The sequence below is a fragment of the Myotis yumanensis genome, unplaced genomic scaffold (assembly GCF_028538775.1).
Source record: "Myotis yumanensis isolate MYYU_CA2020_CCGP unplaced genomic scaffold, mMyoYum1.0.hap1 SCAF_3, whole genome shotgun sequence".
Taxonomy (NCBI): domain Eukaryota; kingdom Metazoa; phylum Chordata; class Mammalia; order Chiroptera; family Vespertilionidae; genus Myotis; species Myotis yumanensis.
The window spans coordinates 191,080,266-191,105,768 of NW_027223754.1; the positions used below are offsets into that span (position 1 = coordinate 191,080,266).

A 25,503-nucleotide genomic window follows, 5' to 3' on the forward strand; every position below is an offset into this window, starting at 1 on the left:
TTAAAGACTCTTTTTTCTAATACATTTTAATTTTAATACAAACATTCTAATAATGTTAAATATTTTCATGGAATCTGACTTTAAATTAATGACAATGTCATCATTTATGCTATTCTTTATTCCTCACTGATTTATTGCTTTCTATGGCTCAAACAAATAATATCTTGTCAAATGTAGAATATGATAAAAACTACATCTACTATGTACATCTATTTATTTAAAGGTCTAACAAATTTAAAACCAGAACTTTAGATTTTTCAACTTGGAAATGAGCCCTACTACCCTTTACCCCTCCCAGTTTTCCGGTCCTAGAGATCGCATTATTGCATATGTCATTTATTCGTAAGTACACTTGACTTAGAGCACAGTCTCAAACACCACCCAGCTGCAGAGATGAACAACCAACCTGTAACCTATGCAGAACTGAATTTGGCCAAGTCCGCCAAGAGACAGCAAAGGAAGCCTAAGGGCACTCAAAGCTCCATTCCAGTAGCTGAGCAGGAGATAATAACCTATGCAGAATTAGCTCTTCAAAATGCTTCCCGAGATCTTCAAGGGAGGGACAAGAAGGACCACTCCAAAGGTAACACATTCAATAGACACACAGTATAACTGTTGTAGTGTGTGCAGCTGGGGTGCAGAGATGGGGGAAAGTAGGGCATTAGCTGTCATATTTTTCATTTGTGAGAATCAGTGCTTAAAGTTGGAATACAGTATACTAATATGAAAGCTGAGGGCTAATTTTATTATTGACCAGTAATGCATATAGCATTATATTTTCTAAACATGCGATGGTATATTCTCAGAGGAAGATTACAGTGGTAGGCATGGGCTTGGTGTCCAAGTTTATGTATTTGATTCTCTGTATGTAAATTGTCTAAACAAATTGTCTCTCTCTCCTTTCTCAGTGTATCCTTTTCTCTTCCTGCAGTTTCACCATCACCTCCAGAGAAGCGCATTGCTGGGACCCTAGGTGTCATCTGCCTTGTCCTGATGTCCGCTGTGGTGACAATACGTATTCTCTGTAAATACATTTTTGTAAGGTTATACAGAACTTTTCACTTTTATGTCCATCTTTTATGTTCACTTTATGTTCACTTTATAATGTTATAGAATAGAACTCTGATCTTAAAGCATTTAGACTAAGTGCAAAATGATGATTCTTAATTTGTCCAATGTATAAATATCAGAACGATTTTAGAGAGTAGATTATAAATATGTGTACACATATATGACCACATATAGCCATATATATATATACATATATTCTGATTGTATAACTCAAGGCATGTTTTAGGACACCTTATTGAAAAATACAAATTAATTTTTGAGATTTTTGAATCTAAATACTGTGAGATGTAGTTCTCTAGACTTTAAAAATATTTTTCCTCAAAATTGTCATTACTACATTAATTTTCATTGGTAATTAATTTTTACTCCAGATAATTCTAATCCTAGACAATACAACACAATTAAACATAAGAAACAAAAGTATTATGATGTAGTTAGATCAAAATTAATTTAAGAATTACTTTTTTTTTTCAGCTAATGTAATACCTGAGCAGAATAATTCGTCATTGAATATGAAGATCCAGGAAGGTACATAATTATTTCCTCAGTTCTAATATTAGTATAGTTCATACTTTATCTCCAACATAGGGTAGTCAAAAATAATAGCTTTTGGGGAATGGGACATAAATTATAATACCAGGCAATACATATTCATAATAATGATTATAGGAGAGTATTTTCTAATGCAACAATATGAAGAAATATTCATTTAAGATCATAATACTCATTGTTGCAGATGGGCTCAAAGAAAATTTTGGGATTCTAAAAAAGTGGTTTTCTTCATTGACATTCAGGACATGTAGAGAGTGGATATTTTTGTTTGTTTGCTTAATATGGAACGTAAACCAGGAAAAAGAGACTAACCCTTCTCTGTGAGTGTGTTTTCTTTTGTATATATTGCACAAATGTGTCTACTCTATACCTATGCAAGTATGTAAATTAATTTTAAAAAATTTAAATGGTTTTTGATAAAATTTTATAATCTTTCTCCAGCATATTATTGTGGACATTGTCCAAAGGAGTGGTTTACATATTCCAACAATTGCTATTACATTAGTACTGAAAGAAAAGCATGGAATGAGAGTGTGCTGGCCTGTACTTCTAAGAACTCTAGCCTGCTTTACATAGATAATAAAGAAGAAATGGTAAGATTTAAATGTTTCCATTTTATTTAAAAGTCTATCTTAGTCTATATTTATACAATTCATTCATATCTTGTATGTATTCATAGTTCACTTATTTTAAAGACTATTAACATACATTGTTTGAATATTTTTTTTTATATTTTATGACATTCGTGCACATTTAATAATTTCCAGTTCTTGCTTTTTTATAGATAAGCATGTTTCTATAAATGCTTTTTTTTTAAAGAAACCTTTGCTATTTAATTTTACTATACATCAAGGAAAATGAAGGTATCATGATTGTGCAGATTAATTACAAACTTAAGTGATCCATATAATTACAAATCATGAAATAGAAGTTGCCAATTCACCGTAGCCCCTCTCCTGTGTGTCTCATTTAACACTCACATGATATTTTTGCAATCTCTCCATATTATTGCATTTATCTGTAATTTGTTAGTTTTTTCTGCTTTATTGTAGGGACATGACATACCCAGGATATAGTTGTTTCTAAATGTGTTGGTATTATTAATATTTTAGGAAAATCCTTGTGTCTGTTTTTTTCAAATATTATATTGTATTTAAAACAATTAATATTTTATATAAATATTAAATATAATACATTGTATTCATATACTATAAATGTTATATTTATGATAATATAATAATGTATAAATCTATAATAATAAAAGCATATTATGCTAATTAGACTGGACAGCCAAATGACCTTCTGGACGACCTTCTGGACAAAGCTGGGGCTGCAAGGGCCAATGCAGCTGCCGTAGCTGTGAGGGCCGAGCCCCTTGGACAAATTTCATGCATCGGGCCTCTAGGACAATTATATGATTATAATTGCATATGTAGATAGTTAAAATTTACTGTCCTCTATGAATCAGAATGACATTACAGAGTCATAAATATATGTATATGCCAAATTTATTAGATTATCCCAACATTTTCTAGTTTATTATGTAAATACACATTTTATCCAAAAATTCCATGATCCAAGATTTAGTACTGCCAGAACAGAACATTCAATGCTGTACATTCTGATCATTATGTAAAACTATCATTTTGACATAAATCGGCATTTTTCTGATTGCTAATGGATAGAACACGTCTTTCAGGGCACTAGTTCTTATGGAATTATGTATCGAGAGAATGAGAGGTGCCTGTTCATGTCTCCCTACCAGTTCTCCTGTGTGCTGCCTGTTATCTTCCTTCCTAGAATCGTTATCTTTTCTATATGAGCTCTTCTTTAAATTTATAAGTGCAAATAGTGTTTTTGGCTGTTACTTACATTTTCAGTCTCATATTGGGGTCTTTAAATGACCTGAATTTATTAATGTTAACCTAGTCCAATACCTCATTTTGGGTGTTAGTGATTATTTTAGAAGTTAGTCAAAGTTTGTGAAGACAATCTGCTATATTATATGAGAGATATATCCATTAGTTGCCTCCTCTATGTGCCCCAACTGGGGTTCAAACCCACAACCGAGGTAAGTGCCCTGACTGGGAACTGAACCCACAACCTTCTAGTACACGGGAAGATGTTACAACCAACTGAGCCATACTGGCCAGGGCTGCCATCATATTTTCATATAGTTATTTAAACATAGTATTTTTCTAATATATACTTATAATAACTACTTTAAAATATTTTCTAATAAATCTGACACCTTATCCCAGTGAAAATTAGATTCTATTGACTGATCCCCCTCATCACGTTTAAAAGACATTTTTTAGTTTCTTTTCATGTTTTCTAATTTTTGGTAAGTACATATTTTTGATGATATAATATAGTAAATATGAATTCTGCATCCTTCTTAGACTTTTTGTAACTTTAATAAACTTTTAGTATAGAATCTTCTCTTTTAAAGTGTGCTTAGTTTTTTAAATTCTCATTATTTGTTTTTATATTTAGTAGATTTATAATTTACTTACCAGAGATTAGCCTTGTGTTTGCATAGATTAGCAGATAACCAATGATTTTAAAAAATGTATTCAAATACGTCAAATCAACATGGCTTTCACCCTCTTAATTTGATGTACGTGTGTGTGTGTGTGTGTGTGTGTGTGTGTGTGTGTGTAGGGAAGTGCTCATGATTTTGAAATCAATTCTCAAGTCCACTTCAGCTTTAATTTTTACTATATCATCTTTGTTTCTTCTATGCATGTGCAAATTTTTCCACCCATTTCTCAAGCCCATGCAGAGAGCTAATGTGATCTCTCCTACTGCACTCTTACTTTTACTAGTAGTACCTTCCTGTTATGTTTATGGCTGGCACTGTGCCTGACACAATGGAGAACACAGCCTCGGTCTAGGAAAAGGATAATTTCCTTCATTTATCACCCAATAAATTCAGCACTTTGAGCTGAAAAATACTAGTAGTGGGCAACTTAACAACCCCTTCCACTGCTTATCAAGTCTTCCCCTTGATACCAATAATACCATCGATATTTGCAGCCTTCCCCAAATTACAAAAATTAGAATTATTACTCACTGAGCTGAGTTGGGGGTTAGAGGAGACATGGGAGCAGCCTTAGATAAGAAGACCACAAATTTGCTCTATTTTAAACTAAATCTCTAGCAGCTTTCCCAATAATTAATAATTATAAATTTTTATTAGTTTTCAATCAACTTTCAGAGTTGTGAAATTGCTATTTTTCTCCATTTGTCCTCTTCACTTAATGGTACTAATACATTTTCCTAATGTGTCCATTGTGTAACAATATATTGCAAATTGAAATACTGTAAATTAGAATTAGATTTATTTGTTTTTGTTTTCCATTTTAAAAATCATCATTATTTTTATTGCAAATTACAATTTATTTAGTCACTCAATATTATATTTGTTCCCATTTGAAGTCTCATAGCTTGCCATATAAAACATTGCCTTCAGTTTCAAACTGCTATGTAAGAATTGATAAAATACAAATTATAAATTAAGATCATTATCTTCAGAGTATTCAGATTAGTGCATTAAAGCAACATTGATTAAAAAGGCAAGTGAGTTAATTGGAAAATGAATTCCTTTTTTAATGGTACAAAATGGTTACCTCTGTATTGAAATGAAGAACAGCTTAAATATACATTTTCATATTAAGCACTTGAGGCCCGATACATGAAATTCAGGTGTCCCTCAGCTCAGCCTGCACCCTCTCCAATCTGGGACCCCTTGGGGGATGTCTGACTGCCGGTTTAGGCCCAATTCCACTGACATCCCTCTCACATCCCTCTCACAACTATAATATAGTCCCCTGGTGGGCTGAGGGGACTGAGGGACTGAATCTGGATGAGGCAGGGCTGAGGGGACTGGGCGCCACTACCATGTAACTGTGGGCACTGCCATCTTGTGAGGGCATGGCATTCAATTAGCCTATTCCCTATATTGACTGTGAGTGCCGCCATCTTGTGAAGGTGTGATGGTCAATTAGCATATTTCCACTTTATTAGGATTTGTAATTCCCATCCATGAAATACCTGTTTATGACATTTTATTATTTTTTGAGTTATTTGTCTTTTCCTTATGACTGTCCATGTTTTTAAAACACATCCTGTGTTCTGTTCTTTTATTGATTCTGTTTATTGCAAATATTTTTTTCAAGTTTGTAATATTTACTTTTTACTTCCTTCCTGATACTTTCAAGAATAGATATTTAAAATTTTAACACAGTAAAATTTATTAATGTTTCTTTATGACTCATGATTTTATATTAAAAATACTTTACTAAATATATCTGTATTTTTTCTAAACCTTTCAAAATTATGTTTCTTGCATTTTAATTTTTAAATCCATCTGCAGTTGGATTTTATGTATGGTGTGGGAGAGGAAACAAATTAATTTTTTTTTCATGTGACAAAAATATTCTATACATTTTGAAACTTTTATCCAAAAGGTGTTCTTTAAATTCAGTTGTAAATAAAATCATGGTGATGCAAAGTACAGCATAGAGAATATAGTCAACAATATTCTAATAACCATGCATGGTGTCAGATGGGTACCAGACCCATTGGGGTGTTCACCTCAAAAGGTATGCATGTGCCCAATCAACATGCGGTACACCTGAAACCAAAAAAATATTGGATATCAATGGTAACTGAAAAATCTTTTTTAAAGTTGCTCAAAAATTATTTTCATTGTTTAATACTACCAGAAACTGCATCCAAAATTTAAAAATACAAATTACAACTGAAAGCAAAATAATTATAATATAGTCACATCAAATACAAAGGTTAAGAGTTTTGTTCCATTCTTCATTGCTAGCCACTAGTAGGTTTCTACAATTATTTAATGGTGTGTGCATCACACAGCAACATGCAGGAAGCCTTTCTCTGATATTCTGCTGCCCTTGACAGTTGCTGGTTGGCTTGTTGGACATGCACTCTTGCACTTTCAACTTTGCCTTCTATGCTATCTATCACATCTCCTTGCTCATGAATTATCATTCACAAATCTTTAAATAGCTCATTTATATCCATAATATCAGCTTCAAATTACCTAACAGAAGACTCACATGAGTAAGGCAAAGGTCATCCTCCCTAATTTCCTCATCCGGCACCTGCTCCTGAGGTTGAATTTGGTTTTCCCAGGATATAAGATTCCTTTCTTCTGAGATTCCCTCAGGAAAACTACCAGATTCTCCTGAACTGGCTCCCACTGGAGCAACAAACTCTTTCTATTTCTCATCAGCTTGCCTCTGGACCTTCGGAAAGTTTGTCAGTGAGTGAACTTAGCGTTAAGTAAGTGATCCTTCTGTATTTTCTTTTGACACTGTTCGCTGGTGGTGGTAGGCAGAGATCCAAACTCTTTTTTTTTTTCAAATATATTTTATTGATTTTTTACAGAGAGGAAGGGAGAGAGATAGAGAGATAGAAACATCGATGAGAGAGAAACATCGAACAGCTACCTCCTGCACATCTCTCACTGGGGATGTGCCTGCAACCCAGGTACATGCCCTTGACCGGAATCGAACCTGGGACCCTTCAGTCTGCAGGCCGACGTCCTATCCACTGAGCCAAACCGGTTTTGGCAGAGATCCAAACTCTTTTTATTATTTAATATATCTTCATTGTTGAAAGTATTACAGATATCCCCCTTGTCTTCTCCCCCTTTGACTCCCACCACCCTACCCCCACTTCTTGGCCTTCACCAGACTGTTGTCTGTGCCCATGGGCTATGCATATATGCATATAAGTTTCTCAGTTAATCTCTCCCTCCCCACCCACCAACCCCAGCTTCCCCTCTGAGATTCATCAGTCTATTCAATGCTTCTATATTTTGGGTCTGTTTTGTTCCATCATTTAATTTTGTTCATTTCAATCCATATATGAGTGAGGTCATATGATACTTATCTTTCTCACTGGCTTATTTTGCTTAACACAATACTCTCCAGGTCTTCCATGCTGTCTCAAAGAGTAAGAAATCCTTCTTTTATAGTGCTGCATAGTATTCCATGGTGTGAATGTACGGTGCCTTTTAAATCCACTCATCTACTGATGGGCACTTGAGCTGTTTCCACATCTTAGCTATTGTAAATTGCATTGCTATGAACATAGGGCGTGCATACATTCCTTCTGATGCGTGTTTTGGGTTTCTTAGGATATATTCCTAGAAGTGGGATCACTGGGTCAAATAGCAGTGCAATTTGTAACTTTTTGAGGAAACTCCATACTATTTTCCATAGTGGCTGCACCAATCTGCATTCCCACCAGCAGTGTACTAAGGTTCCCTTTCTCCACATCCTTGCCAGCACTTGTCATTTGTTGGTTTGTTGATGGTAGTCATTCTGATTGGTGTGAGGTGATACCTCATTGTCATCTACATTTGCATCCCTCTGATGATTAGTGACTTTGAACAGTTTTTTATTTGTCTCTAAGCCTTCTGTATGTCAACTTCGGAGAATTGTCTTTTTAGGTTCTTTGTCCATTTTTAAATTGGTTCATTTGTCTTCCTTTTGTTAAGTCGTATGAGCTCCTTATCTAATTTGTATATTAACCTTTTATAAGATGTATCATTGGCAAATATGTTCAGACATGCGGGGGGGCGGGGGCTCCCTTTTCATTTTGTTGATGGTTTCTTTTGCTGTGCAGAAGCTTTTTGTTGTGATGTAGTCCTATTTGTTTATTTTATCATTAGTTTCTCTTGCCCTGGAGATGTATCCACAAACATATTACTATGAGACATGTTCAAGATTTTGTTGCCTATGGATTCGTCTATGTTTTTTATGGTTTAACGACTTACACTTAAGTCTTTTATCTATTTGAGTTTATTCTTGTTTATGGTGTAAGCTGGTGATCTAGTTACATTTTGTTTTTGCATGTACCTGTCCAATTTTCTCCACATCATTTATTGAAGAGGCTGTCTTTACTCAATTATATGCTCTTTAGTCTATTGTATGCTTTTGTCTCCTTTGTCAAATATTATTGAGAATAATAGTTTGGGTCAATTTCTGGGTTCTCCTTTATGTTCCGTTGATCTATATTCCTATTCTTGTGCCAGTACCAGGCTGTTTTGATTACAGTGGCTTTGTAGTATAATTTAATATCTAATATTGCAATCCCTACCACTTTATTCTTCTCTCTCAAGATTGCTGTGGCTCTTTGTGATCTTTTTTGTTTCCACATAAATTTTTGGAGTGTTTGTTCTAAATCTGTGAAATATACCATTTTAATAGGGATTGCATTGAATCTGTAGGACTGCTTTGTGTAGTATGGACATTTGAATGATGTTGATTCTACCAATCCATGGACACGGTATATTCTTCCACTTGTTTATATCTTCCTCTCTCTCTTTTTTTAATGTACTGTAATTTTCTGAGTATAAGCCTTTTACTTCCTTAGTTAATTTTATTCCTCGGTATCTTAGTTTTTTTGTTGCAATGGTAAATGGGATTTTTTAGTTTCTCTTTCTCTGAGTTCATTTTGGTGTATAAAGTTGACGTAGATTTCTAGGTATTAGTTTTGTATCCTGCTATGTTGTCATTATTCATTCATTAAATCTAGTAGTCTTTAAGTGGAGTCTTAAGGGTTTCTATGTACAATATCATATCATCTGTATGACAGCTTTACTTCTTCTTTTCCAATTTGGATGCCTTTTATTCCTTCCTGTCTGACCACTACAGCGAGGATTTCCAGTACTATGCTGAATAACAGTGGTGAAATCAGTTATCCTTGTCTTGTTCTTAGGGAAAATGGTTTAGCTTATGCTCATTTTAGTATGATGTTGGCTGTAGGTTTGTCATCTATGGCCTTAAAAGAGTTTTCATCAAAGTAGGGTATTGGATTTTATTTGATGCTTTTTCTGCATCAATCAATATATGTTTTTTGTCTCTCAGTTTGTTTATAAACTTTTCTGTTCTTTTGGCAAGTTTGTTAGGATGCTGCTGCTTCCGTTGCAGCTGTTGCCTAAATTCATGTGCATCTTGAGGTGTTTCAAGTTGATTCAGAGACCTCTGTATTTCCACAGAACATCGTGGGATCGTCTGGAGGGTGGATATGCTGGGCCAGCTGGGTGGGTCACAACAACTTCTGCATGTGAGACATGGTTGCTTTGCTTATTCACTAATTGCATCAGGTGTGGGTGAGCTGTGCATTTAACTAAGCAGTCACCCAACCTCCTCATTTTCCTCCTCCTCCTCCAGCTGTGGCCAACTTAGTTGTTTTTATGAAATCAATTACCTAAATTCTCATAAAAATTTTTGTCTCATAGGATTTTTTGTACATGTTCATTCGATTTTCATGGATTCAACTCTACCACAGAAACAATAGTAATTTGTTGGTGTGGAAAAATGGCTCAGCTTTCTCTTCCAAACTGTAAGTTTTTGAGAACTTGTATATTTTATGCCTTCATGCTTTAAGTCAGAGATTAATCTTAGAAATAAAAATCAATGCCTGAACGATTACATAAATACAGTAAAACTTTGGTATAACATACTAATTCAGGCAAGGAGATAGCCACTAGAGTCAAAAGCCATTAGGTTAGAAAGTAGGTTTTACGAATATATATGTTCAAAATTGACAACTTAGTTAGTTTACCTGTTTGTACTTATGATGACACATTTGTGTAATTAAAATTAAGTACATATGAAAAGTTTCATCTCACAGAAAAGTTTTCTGTATGTATTTCTATAATTTAAAGTTTATACTGAAAAGGTCTAGTAAATGCATGCCCCAGTCCTGACAGGTAAACAGATGTACTTGGCTGGTGTGTGGCTTCAGCCCTCAGGCTTTACAACTGCTGCGGAGAGTCTGGCCACAGGGCAACAGCACCAGTTACCACAGGCGATGTGGTGTGATCATGTGCTAACCCTTAGCAGTACCTTGTTTATGAGCTTTGATTCTTGGATTTCAACATGTAGACTCTAGTAGTAGATATGTAATATTTATTTATGTCAGAGAAATTACCACATTGTTTTTTTCCAACATATGGTCTAGTTGCTAAAGTTTTAAAAAAATAACAGTGAATCAAGAACAAAAAAATAACCTGTTAATTTAATTGTAAGTAAACCTATTTTTTTAAACATTTTAAAATTGGCAAGGTGTTAATTTCACATAGGATACACAAACCTGAAATTTTGTCCATTAAATCGAGAGTACATTAAATCAAATGTTTGCTGTAAAATAAATTTTCTGTTGAAATATTATAAGAATTGTTCAGATTTAGATATGTAAGCATTACTGTAAAAACTTTATTCATTGAAATTTGAAGTTATATGTGATCAGATTAATGATATATTATTTCTGTATTTCAGATCTGCAAAAACTCAAGGATTTCATAAGAATTGTACATATGCGAGGCTTGAGTACCACCAGCTCTTTTCTGAATCCTGTTTAGAAAATAAAAGCTATGTTTGTAAGCACCAGTCAAATTAGCTTACCGAAATCTAGTATAATGGTACTCCCAACATCTAAAAATAACACATTTCTAGTTTCTTTAAAAGCACTGCAATTATTTTTTATAGAACTCTTTTTAAGATATTATTTTGAGACCAGCTTTAGGGTCACAACAAAATTAACTGGCAGGTATTGAGATTTCCCTTATTCCTCTGTCCCCACCATGCAGAGCCTCCCTTTTATCAACATCACTCACCATCGTGGTACATTTGTTACTGAGAATGATTCTACTTTGTCTCTTCATAGAACTGAATGTCCACAGTTTGGCCTGGCTGCTGTGGCTCAGTACTTGAGCATTGTCCCATGCACCAAGAAGTCAATAGTTCAATTCCTGATCAGGGCACATGTCTGGGTTGTGGGCTTGATCCCTAGTAGGAGGTGTGCAGGAGGCAGCCTATCAATGGTCCTCTCTCATCGATGTTTCTATCTCTCTATTCCTCTCTCTCTAAAATCATTATGAACTTTTATTTCAAAATCCATAGTTTATCCGATGCTTCACCCTTGGTATTACAGAGTTATTTTTAAATCTACATTTATGTCAATTAAAAAATATACATCCAGTTACATATTGTATACTTTTAAAACTTCCAATATTCACTAAAATAAGTCATGTACATATTATGAATTATAATATCAAGAACTGTTATTTCTTCTTTTGTTTGTTTGGCTCAGTGGATAGAGCGTCAGCCTGCGGACTGAAGTGTCCTGGGTTTGATTCCGGTCAAGGGCAAATGCCCAGGTTGGAGGCTTGATCACAGTTCTCGAAACTTGATGTCTGAAATAAAGGTGTCAACAAGGCTATGGTCACTTTGAAGACTCTAGGGGAGACTCTATGCCCTGCATTTCTCTTCATTTTGAGGGTAGCCCTGAGTTCTTGGCATTCCTTGGCCTAAGGGGATATTATTCCAATCCTGGCCTCGTTCATCTCATCGTTCTTCCTGTGCGTCTCTGTCTTGGTTTCCAATGTCCCTCTTCTTATGCATTTCATCTGTATTAATTAAAGCCCATCCTACACCGGTAGATCTCATCTTAACTTGGTACATTTGCAAAGGCCCTATTCCCAAGTAAGGTCACATTCACCGGCTCTAGTAGACATCAATTTGGGTTTTGAAGGGGTGTGGGCACATTATACTAGAAAGGACTAAAAATAGCAGGTAATGTCCAAGTCTTTTGTTTGGGTATCATTGTAATTACAAACAGAATTTGGTTTGGTGTTTGTGAAAACTCAATTTCAACCATATGTATGAAAGCTTGGTAGAAGAGCGGGGGTGATATGTCCTACCATAAAATCAGAAGAAACAGTTTACTTAGAATTCATCTCTCTTTGACATTTCAAATTGTTCATTCTTAACACTTTAAAATATAACAACCCAAACTCATAGAAAACTGGTTTTATAGAGACTAATGACAATTATTTTGAAACAATTATCTCCTACACAGGTACACATATATCACATTTGCATGACATTTAAATTCCTTAATTTTACCAACATTGTATATTTTATTCTTTCTACAAATTAAACTCTTCCATTCTTTTAGGAGTCAATAGGAGAGTATAAAACTGGCCTCTATTACCAAAAGATAAATGGTACTAGAAGTCAGTTAACTAACATTTTTACCATAGAGGGGTGGAAAAATCAATAAGATATGTAAAAATCCACAAGATACCTGATGATGTAAAATGACAGCCTCTCATCTGCATGCAGATTATTGAGCTAGTTTACTGTTAATACAATGTCTGTAGTATACATTTCCTTAAGCAGACCGTGATTTCCTTAACCTGAGTCAATCAGGTTAGAAATTGTCAAAATTGTAATTTGATTTATAGGCAAATCTCATCTTTATTATACCTATTTTTTCAAAGACATACATTAACAATTTATAGAGTTTACAATGTGTTTATTTTATTACCGGTTTGGCATGACCTACTCTTTCAAAGGTTTCAAAACACTTCTCACTTATGCATGATAAGATTTGCTTAAAAGATACTTTTGTTCTAACCCCATGAAATGTGGAGAGATCAGACTGAGTGGTGATTCTTTGCTTACTCATGCTTCAGAGTTCAGAAGATCATATGTTCATGTTATCCTATTACATTTACTGATTCTAACAGTGTGGGGATAGAGTGAAAAGGCAGAGAGAAAACTAACTACAAAAAAGAATGGCAATATAAATTGTACCTGAGATCAGATAATTTTCTTTTGCATGAACATTTTCCAGATAACTCATTTTAGACTAATTTGCAAAGCTATGCCAGTTGGTTACAAAGTAAAAACATTACTTGGATTATTGTTCCTCTCTCCAGTGATGTATTAGAAATAATCTCCTTTTTGCCATAATACAATTCTCCATTCTATCCATCAAGAAAACAAAAAATGAATGATTTAAAAATTAGCTTAAAACCTTAAATAATTTAGTCATTTTCTCTCGAAACAGGATAACTGCTGTTAATCATCTCCTCACCCCCTCAAATTAGAAAGCATACCTTATTATTTAGAAAAGGTTGTTGTGTTGGCTTTTCTGTTCTTTTGTGTGAATGATGTGCATGTTTTAAAGACTATATTTTCATCCCATAATTTTCTGACCTCAATTAACTTCTCAGAATATATCAGGTAATAAGTAATGACATTGTTCACAGAGTTTTCAAGTGATTTCCTTAGAGAATGGGATAAAATCATACTATAGAATTTATTTTTTATCTTTTACAAGTGCAATTTTATTTAATTTTTTATTACAGTTGACATTCAATATTATTTCATATTAGTTTAAGATATTGAGCATAGTGGTTAGACATTTATGTAATTTATGAAGTGATTCTCAAAATAAGTCTATTACCCATCTGACACCTATATTCCCTTGTCAATGGGCTTTACATCCCCCTGACAATGTTCTAACTACCAATTTACAGAATTTTCTTTTAGAATTTTTAAAATTCAGCAAGGGTGCCTCTCAATTGAAACTTTTATAATCTGTGGTTTATTTTGTTACCATTTTTACCCTTTGGTGAGAATATTTAAGTTCTATCTCTTAGTAAATTTCAACTATAAAATACATTGTTATTGACTATAGTCCCCCTGTCATAGATTAGAGCCTTAGGCCTTACTCATCTTATAACTGAAAGTCTGTGCCTTTTTACCAACTTCACTTATTTTCTCCACCCTCCCCCAACTTCTGGGACCACTTTTTAATGAATTTCATATTTTTAAATTCTACATATAAATGATACCATTCAGTATTTCACTTTCTCTGTTTAGCTTATTTCACTTAGCAAAATGCCTTCAGGTTTGACAAATCACAGAAATTTCTTGTTCTCATGGGTGAATAATAATCCTCTGTGTGTGCAACATTTTCTTTATCCATTCATCCACTGAAGACACCTAGGTTGCTTTCAAACATTAATTATGGTGAATAATGCTTCAATGAAGATGGGAGTACAGATAGCTCTTTGCAAATAATTATGTTACCGTGACTGGATATCTCAGTTGGTTAGAGCATTGTCCCCACATGCCAAGGATACCTGTTGATCCCTGGTCAGGGCACATACATGATCTCACTCATCTGTGAAATATAATGAACAACATAAACTGATGAACAAAAACAGATCCAGATTCAGGGAAGCATTGACCAGACTGTTGATCCTTAGATGGAAGATAGCAGAAGGTGGTGGTAGGGAGGAGAGATCAACCAAAGGACTTGTATGCATGCATATAAGCCTTAACCAATGGACTCAGACACTGTGGGGTGAGGGTATGAGTCGGGGATGTGGGGAGCAATGGGGAGATAAGGACACATGTAATACCTCAATTATTAAAGAAAAAAAGAACCAAACAATGTTTTTTTGTTTTTTTGATTTTTGGTGTGGTTTTTTGTAATAAATGCACAATTATGTCAGTTTATTAAAAAATGTAACACCAAAAAAATTTAATTAATTAATTAAAATTCTTAAAAAAGAATCAAACAATAAGTTGATTTCTTTCTATTATCTATCTATCTATCTATCTATCTATATCTATCTATATAATCTCTTTCCATTCTCCATTTTGAAAATCAATCAATAAATTAAAAATTATAAAATAATTGTGTTGTTTCTTTGGATACACATTCAGAAATGAGATTGCTGGATCATACAGTACTCCCAATTTTAATTTACTCACTAATGTAGATAAACATTTCCAATTTTCTTGGTGTAATATGAGAAATATGAAAAAATTCTATCTGATTCACACTAGATAATTTAAATGTAATATTCTATTTCTTCTAATGGTTTGTGTCACTTACCGTGTATTTTCAAAGTTTACTATTTCTGCCTCCCCAGTTATGGTCAAGTGAAATTTTTAAAAATTACCTTTGCTTTCCTTTTACATCGTTAGACTTGGGTTTTTTTAATTTACAACTAAAATTTCCATTAAAATATAAACTACTAATTATAATTTGAATATGAATTAATAATATGAGTATTAATTTAATATTTCAATTTATACATTATGGTATAGTTCAGTGTTGCTTAATGTCTTATTCTCCACAGACATTTATTAATATCAGGAAAATTTATATTTCTAATATTCAAATAAAATAAAATATAGCAATTCTAAAAACAAAGAGTGTGAGAAGATACATTTGACAATAAATATTTGTGACAGTTACTATATGTTGAAAATGTAGTAATTTATCAGACTATTAGTGACAAACATCATTAAGTAGCTATTGTTAATGAAATTATGGTTTTTGATTTATTCTATTATAATTAAAATAGCATAATGAGTGTGTAAGTAAAATGAGGGAATGCCATTATTTAGCAACCTGGTCTAAGAGTAGAACTTAAACATCTGAGATACTCTTCACAAGGCCTAAGATTTGTGATTTTAAGATGAAATAAGTTAACAGCATGAATGGTCACGTCTTTTGTCCTAGAAATCTTTTAGAATATGAAAATAATTTCTCAGAGGCACCTACCAATGGACAAACTTAGTGACGCACTACAAGCTCAAAGTCTCCTACATCTGGAAGATGTGTGATGAGATAAATCATCTTCAAAAATGCCCAAGTGTAAGAATTTCCTGTTCAAACTCTAAGTGGCACAGTGATAAGAAATCTACTTTTTTCTACTTTGGATTCACTCTCAGTCTTCACAGGCCAGTCAGTGGAGACCACAGACATTGTTTACAGGAGTGACCTGGCCTCCCACTAAAGGATTCATAACTTACTGCTTCCAGAGGTATGTGTGTCTATTCTCCTGTCTCTCTACTGGCCCAATTCATTTAATGGGAAATTACAAATGCTAGATGTGGTACTACTAAAGTACAATTCACATACAATCAAATCAAAGAAAACATGGGTATCCTTACTTGTACAATTTAGGGTAAAAAGAGTAAAATATGAAATATGTTGGTAGATATCTTTAAATATTCAAATTTATGCCTGTAAAAAATTACTAAAGGGCATACATAGATGTATATTTGGGCTTGAAAATCAGTTTAACTTAAATAAAATCCCATTGGATTTTGGATTTTGTAATTAACAGATATAATTATCAATGTATAATTGATAATTGTATTTATCCCATATTTTAAAAATAAATTCTTAACAAGAATTTATCAAGTCATGAAGGTGAAACATAATTCCTCATACATACACTTATTAAATAAAATCAGTGTGACTTGCTGTAAAAATCAGGATTTAGTAGTCTCAGTAAAATGCTTATTTAAACTTTTAAAAATCTTTGTTGTTAAATATTTAAGCTTAATTATAAACAATCAAAATACTTTTTAGAAATTGAACAACACATGCAAAAAGATGCCACACTGATAAGCGACTCCTGTCTAATAAATTACATTTTCATTGTCTGATATGAATCAGAAATAGTAACAAGGCAATTGTGTTAAAATAATTAAAACAAGTGACATATAGAAAGTTTATAAATGTAAGATTGAGTGTTATCTTTACATGCATTGTATCTTAACATATTTTATTCCCACTTTAGATTAGTAAGCTAGGTTGTTAAACACTAAATAACTTCTAAAGGTAATACATTATAAATTTCAAAGCCAGAATTATTCTGGATCTCACTGACGGCATAGTCCATGGACTTAATTATTGAATAAATTATCAGATTTCTTACATTTGCCTACACACTAAAGTCACCTTCACTGACTTTGGTAGCCCTAGGATCTTTCAGGAATTTGGCACTAACAATGTTCCTCCATAAATGATATACACATTTATTAATCATTTTATGTTTTCATATATTAACCATTAAATAAATTGTAAGGTACTTGTGTAAAATTAGTATTTTTAAAAATTCCTTAACATTCTATTGCTTTTATTATTTGTTAGTTTTAGACACCTTTAGTGTGTCATGTAGCATTTTTCAGCATATAAAATATTTTCTTAAATTATAATGATTTCTCAGAACTCCACAATTATTTAAAATATCAGGTGATATTTTAAAATGTCATCTGCCCTTTCAATAAATAAATATAACTGACTAAATAAATTTAATTTATTACAGAAAGTACTATATATTCTAATACTACTATTCCCCCAACTTTAAAACACTCAATCTGTAACCATTATTGAATTTAAAAATTGTCATAAAAATTAGGGCATCACTTTTTTTCTATACAGCATTTTAATGTTCACAGTTATTCTAACTGTATTAAAATGTTTCCGTGGAATCTGACTTTAATAACTATATCATTATTCTGAATTTCTTTATTCTTCAGTAACTTCTTACTTTTCATTGCTTCAACCATTAATAATATGTCAAACATAGAATATCATTTTAAGAACTATTATTCTATCATGAAACACATTTAAATCTCTACATAAATTAGAACAAGACTTCACATTGGTCAAATGCAAAGTGAGTACTGTTACTATCTCACACTCCACCCACAAAGACTATGCTTGGGGTCTTGTCATTGTTCACATCATTTACTAATTACTTAAGTACTGTTGTCACAGGCACCATCCCTGTCATTACTCAGCCTCAGAGATGGATGTCCAACAAGAAAATGACTCAGAAATGAATCTGGCTGAGGACTTAAGGAGACAGCAAGTGAAAGGTAAGGGCATGAACAGCTCCATTGTACCAACTGAACAATAAATATTCTGTGTGGGAATTAACTTTCAAGTGCTTTTCAAGACCTTCAGTGGAATTACAAGGATGACTAAAGCTAAGGTGGCACATTTAATAGACACACAGTATAATTGTTCTAGGATGTGCACCTGGGATATCAAGGTGTGCAAAAGAGTAGGGAATTAGCTCACACATGTTTTCATTTATAAGGGTCAGAGCTTAAAGTTGGAACACAGTATTCCAATATGAAATCTGAGGGCTAATTTCTTTGAGGCGCTGTTGTAAGGTGTCGTCTTTGACCAACAACTCATGGAGAATCGTGTTTTCAGAAAATGAAATGGTACATCTGAGAGGAAGATTCCACTGCTAGATACAGTTTTAAGATTCGACTTTATGATTCGCTGTGCATGTGGGTTCTCTTATATGTAAACTGTCTAAATAATATCTCCTTCTCTCCTTTCTCTTCCTGCAGATTCACCATCACCTCCAGAGAAGCTCTTTGCTGGGGTCCTGGGTGTTATCTGCCTTATCTTGATGTACAGTGTAGTAAGAGTGATACTTTTTATGCCTTGTAAGTTTTTGGAAGTCTTTAAGAAAACTTTATTTTAAAGAACCTGAGTGCCTCTAAGCATTTCACAATACAGTATCACAGAATAGAATTCTCATTTTAATGTATACATTTAGATAAGTGTGCTATGCTGGATTTGCCAAATGCATAAAAATAGAATGATTTGTGGGAAATATTTTATACATATTTATATGTCCTGATTTCATACAGCGGTTCTCAACCTGTGGGTCTAGACCCCTTTGGGGGTCGAACAACCCTTTCGCAGGGGTCGCCTAAATACATCCTGCATATCAGATATTTACATTACGATTCATAACAGTAGCAAAATTACAGTTATGAAGTAGCAACGAAAATAATTTTATGGTTGGGGGTCACCACACAATGAGGGACTGTATTTAAGGGTCGCAGCATTAGGAAGGTTGAGAACCACTGCAAAAGAACTTATTGAGAAATGCAAATTAATTCTTGATATTGGGTAGGCCAATACTGTAAGAGATGGTGAAGTTTGTTCCCATAGGCTTTAAAAATATTTTTCCCAAATCTGTATTACTTTATTCATTTTTCTTAGTAAAATCAATCTTGTTACAGATAATTCCCATCATAGACAATATTTTTTAAAAACTTCAAGCTAAAAACAAAAATTATTATAATTAGTTTAGATTAATTACTTTTTAAACAATTACCTTAATTTTTTAAGGTACTGGTAAACTGAAGAAGAACAATTCATCCCTCAATACAAACATCCTGAAAGGTACATAATAAATTTCAAAGTTCTCATATTAGAAAAGTTTAGATTTTGTCTCTATCCTAAGCTAGGCAAAAATGACAATAGGCTTTTTGAGGGGGGAGGACATAAATTATAAAATGATCAATAAATATTTACAAATAATTATAAAAAAGTATTTCTTCCTATGCAATAAAACGAAGGAGTATTTACTTAAAATGCCATACCCACTGTTGCCAATTATCTCAAAATTCCTACTGCTCTATTATGTTGATACAAAATCTCATTGCTATTCTAAAAAAAAAAAAAAGTGGTTTCATCCAATGACTTCCAAGACATTAGAGATTTAATATTTTTCTTTGTGTTATTTCTTTATGTGAGCATATGAATTAGGCAATAAGAGATGACCCTTCTCCCTGAGTGGGTGTATGAGTGTTTTTTATATGTATCAGCCTGTGAATGTGCATAGATATTATGCACAGATATGTATGTACCTGTGCATATGTGTAGATTAATTTTTTATTCAAATTGTATTCAGTTAAAAATTTATAATTTTTCTTTAGCATATCATTGTGGTCATTGTCCAATGGACTGGTTTACATATTCCAAAAATTGCTACTACATTAGTACTGAAAATAAAACATGGATTGAGAGTGTGCTGGCCTGTGCTTCTAAAAACTCTAACCTGCTTTATATAGATAATGAAGAAGAAATGGTAAGATTTTAAGTGTTTCAAAGATTTTATTAAAAGCTTACTTTAGTCTATATTGTATTAAGAAAGTTGACATATATTCTTATATATATTGTAGTTATCATTTTGAGGTGCTAATATTCTATTTTTGATTTACATTTTATTTATATTTGATAACATTCATACACATTTTTTAAGTTCCAATGTTGCTTTTCATAGAAAACCATGTTTCTATAAATGCTTGTTCTCAAAAATAAACTTTGCTATTTAACTTTACCATATGTCTACAACTCTGAAGATCCCATAATTGTGCAAATTGGTTGCAAAGTGAATAGAACCATGTAATTACACATCAGATCCCAAATGAAAGTTTCCAACCTCTGCAGCCCTGCTACTCTGTATTCTTTCATCACATCTTTCCCCTCTTTATTTAACCACTGTCCTAGTTTTTAATATGATGGGATGTTGCTTGTTCATGATTTTCATATAAATGGAATCATATAGTGTGCCTTTCTTCATTTTTCACCTCCATCTGATGTTTCACAATTTATTTATATTGCTGCATGTATCTGCAGTTTGTTAATTTTCGCTGCCAGTTATGGAAATGGAACATTTTAAAGTCGATTCTACCTGATGTCTCTCATTGGGGATGTGAGTTTCATGCCCTCAGCAACTAAAAGTCATGCTGGGCCCATTGATTTTAGTTACAGGGTCCCTTTTGCTGGTCCCGCCTCCAGCCCTCCTACCTTGGTTTCTCTTAGGGGAAGGAAAACTTACTGTGATTGCTTTTGTTAGCAGGTGTCCTAATGGATGCCCTGCAGGTTAGGCTGGTGTTGCTGGGCCGAATTCTCTCTCTGATGCATGGGAGGAATGGCTTCCTTTGAACTACCTCCTATAATGCTATGTTGGATACTGGGAAACAGCTGGCCTAGGTTACTGCTGTTGGGTGAAGATATAAGTTACCCTGTCTGTTGTTCTCTAATCTTGGGGGACCAAACCTTTTTCCCTTTCTCTTTGCACCGTCAGAGCTCTCCTTCACTTACATCTTTCACTAGTTCTAGAATTTATAGTTGCATTTAGCAGGGAATAGCAGAGAAATGAGTCTCTGATACTTAGACTCCTGGATTCCACCAACACAGAATAGATCAGTTCAGGTCTTATCTGGTTCAAGAATGGTGTGAGGCACAGAAAACCAAATTTTTGGCTTCCATGTCATTTGTTTTCTTAATGACAATCCCTTAATTTTTTTCTAAAACCTAAATTATGAGAAACATAGTAGAGATCTACATGGATTTAGTCACAGTATCAAATACTTGAAATAAGTATTTGAAAATTTATTTAAAGTCTTGTTCTGTTAATTTTGTCAACATTGGTAACTACTACATTGCATATATCAGGATTTTCCTTGCTAACATCACTACTAAGTCTCAATGTTCAAGAATTAATTTTAAATCAAAAGTAGAAAAAGTGCAAACATTGCTGAAAAGTTTTATCAATATGAATTCTTGGTTTATGATTTTATGTTTAATATTAATTAAAATCCAACATCTTATTTTTTTCTGAAAATGAAGGATCATATGAAAGTATACTACTTGCATTTAAAAAATAATACGAACTTTCACAATGATCATTTAAATAAAAATTCTTTATTTTGGGGCAGAAATTTCTGAGTTCCATGTTTTCTACATCATGGGTTGTTCTCAAAATGTAGGATCTTTTGAAAGAATACACTACTTACTTTACAAAAATAATCTTTCATGATGATTGTTTAAATAAAAATACTTTATTTTGGGGTAGGAATTTCTGAGTTCCATATTACCTCCATCATGGATTGGAGTTTTTCGTACCAGGAGTGATCATCCATGGATGTTGATAAATGGTTCACCTTTCAAACTAAAGTAAGTTGTTTTTAAAATACCTCATAAAAATACAAAAAGGAAACATTTAAAGGATTATTATTGATACATTTGTTTTAGTTGAATTATAAACATGAAGAACGAGTTCAAAGTTAATGAAATGTTGATATAAATATTAAAGAATGCCTACCCAGTTTTCCTAATAACCAACTCTTATTTATATTATGTGAAGAGTATCATTACCTATTTTCAATATGTTTTCCTATTACAATTACATGAAAAAATGCTATTTATTGTTTCATGGATTGTCTCCATACACGATAACAACAAAATTATGCATTTTTCTTCATTACAGAATAGCAGAATTATCATCTGATAAAGGTGACTGTTCTGCTACACCTATATGGCCTCACATCATGGAGTTGTGGAGCTTCAAAAATATATAGTTGCAAACATAAGCTTTAGAGTTAAAACACCTACGTTTGGATTCTGTCAGGTAACTATTTTTCATGAAATGGAAATAGTATTATTTGCATAACTCTTTTTTTGCATAACTCTTAAAATGAATTATATTATTTGTTCTAATACTGAAAAATTCCTTAACAATCATTAGAGAATAATATACACATTCAAATGTACAGATATCATTACTTTTAGGTTCTGACTTTTTTTGTTCAACATCATATTTGTGGCATTCAGTCTTTCTAAGGATCACATTGTGAGGCAAACCCACAGAGGCACAAAGTGGATTAGTGGTTGCCAAGTGTTGAAGAGAGGCGGGAATAAGAAATGACTGAAAATTGGCACACTATTTGGGGGCTGAATGTTTTCTAAATTTTGATCATGATGACAGTTGCTAACTCTGGGAATATGCTAAAAATATCTGATATATACACTCTGAATGAATGCATTTTATGTTTTGTAAATTACACCTTAATAAAACACTTGGGATTATATTTGGGACAGTATTTAAACTTTAATTTATAAAGATTAGTCCTTTTACAATATTGACTCTTCTAACTAATATCGTGCTTTATCCTTCTATGTATTAAGTTTCCTTTAATTTTTCTACTATATTTTTAATTTTCCTATATTGAAGTCTTACAGAAATATGGATATTTTGCAGTCACAATTTTGTAAATTACATTTTTAATTTTTAATATGTTTAATAATTTTTGCTGTTTCAAACAGAAAAACAATTGAGCTTTGGAACAGCATGGATGGACCTGGAAAATATTATGCCAAGTGAAATAAGCCAATCTGAGAAAGACAAATATCACATGATCTCACTTATTTGTGGAGTCTAATAAACAAAATGAATTTACCAGCAAAATAAGACCCAAAGCAGGGAGGCATGGAACAGACTGACATACCTTGATGTGGGGTTGGGGGGGACTAGAAGAGATAAACCAAAGAACTTATATATTTATATGCATAGCTCATGGACATGAGCAATAGGGTATTGAAGGCCTGGGGTGGGGGTAGGGGCAAGGAGAAGGGGGATAAAGGGGGAATGGGAGATACCTGTAATATTATAGCAATAAAAGTATATTTTTAAAAAGACAATTGAGGTTTACATGTTGATCTTGTATCCATTGACTTCACTGATTTTTTTCAATTTTATTAAATTTAGTGGGGTAACATTCATTAGTAAAATTACATCGGTTTCAAGTGTACTGTCCTATGATACATCATCTGTATATTGCATTGTGTGCCCACCACCCGAAATCAAATATTTCATCACCATACACTTGACCATCTCTACTCTTCACTATCCCCCTGCACTCCTTTCGTTCTGGTAACCACCATTCTGTTGTCTGTGTCTATGAGCTTTTGTTATTTTGTTTGTCTTGTTTGTTCATTTGCTGCTTTCAGTTTTATATTCCACATATGTGTGAAATCATATGGTTCTTGAATTTTTTTGTCTGATTTATTTCACTTAACATGATATTCTCAAGATTCATCCATGCTGTAAATATACAGATGATGTATTATAGAATTGTATACTTGAAACCTATATACTTCCTGTCCCATCAAAGTATACATTTAAGATTTATGGGATTTCTGTCATGTGTTCATCCTGTTACAATGTTCTAGTTGACACTGTACATGCCCCATCCAGTACATTATACCTAGCTGAATGTTCTGAATTACTATGTTAGGTTGTAATAAATAGATTCTAAATACATATTTGTTAAAGTATGTTTAGAGATTATTGGCTGTTATATTGCTCAACTTGTCACTTCTGATTCAGTATACCCATGCATATCCAGACTCAGCTCTATTTCTTCCAGTTCATTTTATTTATTTTATTACTCATGTGAATTTTAGAATTTGTCTTTTGGGCATGTCCTTATTAAATTAAATACATTTACAGAAAAGTCGAACTACAACAGTTTAATTTTTCAAAACCATACATATCATGCTTTTATTTCTTGTCAACTATCCACAAACACTTCTGACCACAGTTTTAGTGTCACAACTTGACGTGACCACCCTGCCAGGAGGACTGCTTCTCAAAGTTGCACTGTGGTCTCCTTACCTCCTCCCCTGATGGTAGCCACACAGGAAGGGCTGAACACATTATCAGCCATTTAAGTTAGATTGTATCATATTTGCCAAGAAGGCCAGTTGATTAGGCCTTGGTGGTATTCTCACTTAAGAAAAGTAATTTGTAAATAGTTTCTTGAGGTGGTGGTGGTGGGTCACAAATGATTTGAAACCAGGCCTTTGGAAAATATCATAATTTTCTTTCCCTTGTAGCTTCAAGAGGTCAGATAAATATGCACAAATGAGACCCATACGTGTATTTTTGTAGTCACGTTATTGTTTCTACATACATTCATTGTTGTTGGTTTTATTGCATTTGTTAGAAAGTATGTTTTCTGAAATCTATGTCATGTACTTTTGAAATTTCATGTATCACTGAAGCATCACTAATGTTCAGCAAATCCTCAATAGATATTCCATCAAGACAGAGTGAGTATATGCTCACCACTGAGAAGGAAATTAGAATTTCTTTGTACATAGTATTTCTTTATACAAGTAAGGTTCATTTTTTTTTTTTTATTGCTTAAAGCATTACAGAGGGTATTACATATGTGTCCTTTTTTTTTTCCCCCCCGCCCTTGACAATACCCCGGCTTCCCCTACCCCCCAGTGTCTTATGTCCATTGGTTATACTCATATGCATGCATACAAGCCCTTCAGTTGATCTCTTAACCCACTCCCTCCTGCCCCCCCAACCCTCCCCGGCCTTCCCGCTGCAGTTTGACAATCTGTGTGAGGCAGCTCTGCCTCTGTATCTATTATTGTTCAAAAGTTTATAATGGTCTCTATTATCCATGAATGAGTGAGATCATGTGGTATTTTTCCTTCATTGACTGGCTTATTTCACTTAGCATAATGCTCTCCAGCTCCATCCATGCCGTTGCAAATGGTAAGAGTACCTTCTTTCTTACAGCAGCATAGTATTCCATCGTGTAGATGTAGTAA

The 25,503-nt window shown here is 33.3% G+C and overlaps 1 protein-coding gene and 1 pseudogene across 1 annotated transcript; one reads left to right on the top strand and one right to left on the bottom strand.

Annotated features, from left to right (window-relative positions):
• Window positions 1-393: 393 nt before the first annotated feature.
• LOC139005669 (NKG2-A/NKG2-B type II integral membrane protein-like) lies at window positions 394-22,454 on the top strand. The gene is made up of 5 exons (XM_070407873.1): window positions 394-583; window positions 18,642-18,740; window positions 20,025-20,176; window positions 21,950-22,050; window positions 22,364-22,454. The coding sequence occupies exons 1-5, from the start codon at window positions 394-396 to the stop codon at window positions 22,452-22,454; spliced, it is 633 nt and encodes a 210-aa protein (XP_070263974.1).
• Window positions 6,484-10,796, bottom strand: LOC139005392 (syntaxin-7 pseudogene; annotated as a pseudogene).
• Window positions 22,455-25,503: the final 3,049 nt, after the last annotated feature.

Bases quoted from the DNA above. Each gene is read 5' to 3' on its own strand.
- LOC139005669 (XM_070407873.1), top strand. From the start codon at position 394: ATGAACAACCAACCTGTAACCTATGCAGAACTGAATTTGGCCAAGTCC. The intron at 584-18,641 runs GTAACACATTCA...CTCTTCCTGCAG, and splicing joins CAAGAAGGACCACTCCAAAG to ATTCACCATCACCTCCAGAG. The intron at 20,177-21,949 runs GTAAGATTTTAA...ATTTTGGGGTAG, and splicing joins TAGATAATGAAGAAGAAATG to GAATTTCTGAGTTCCATATT.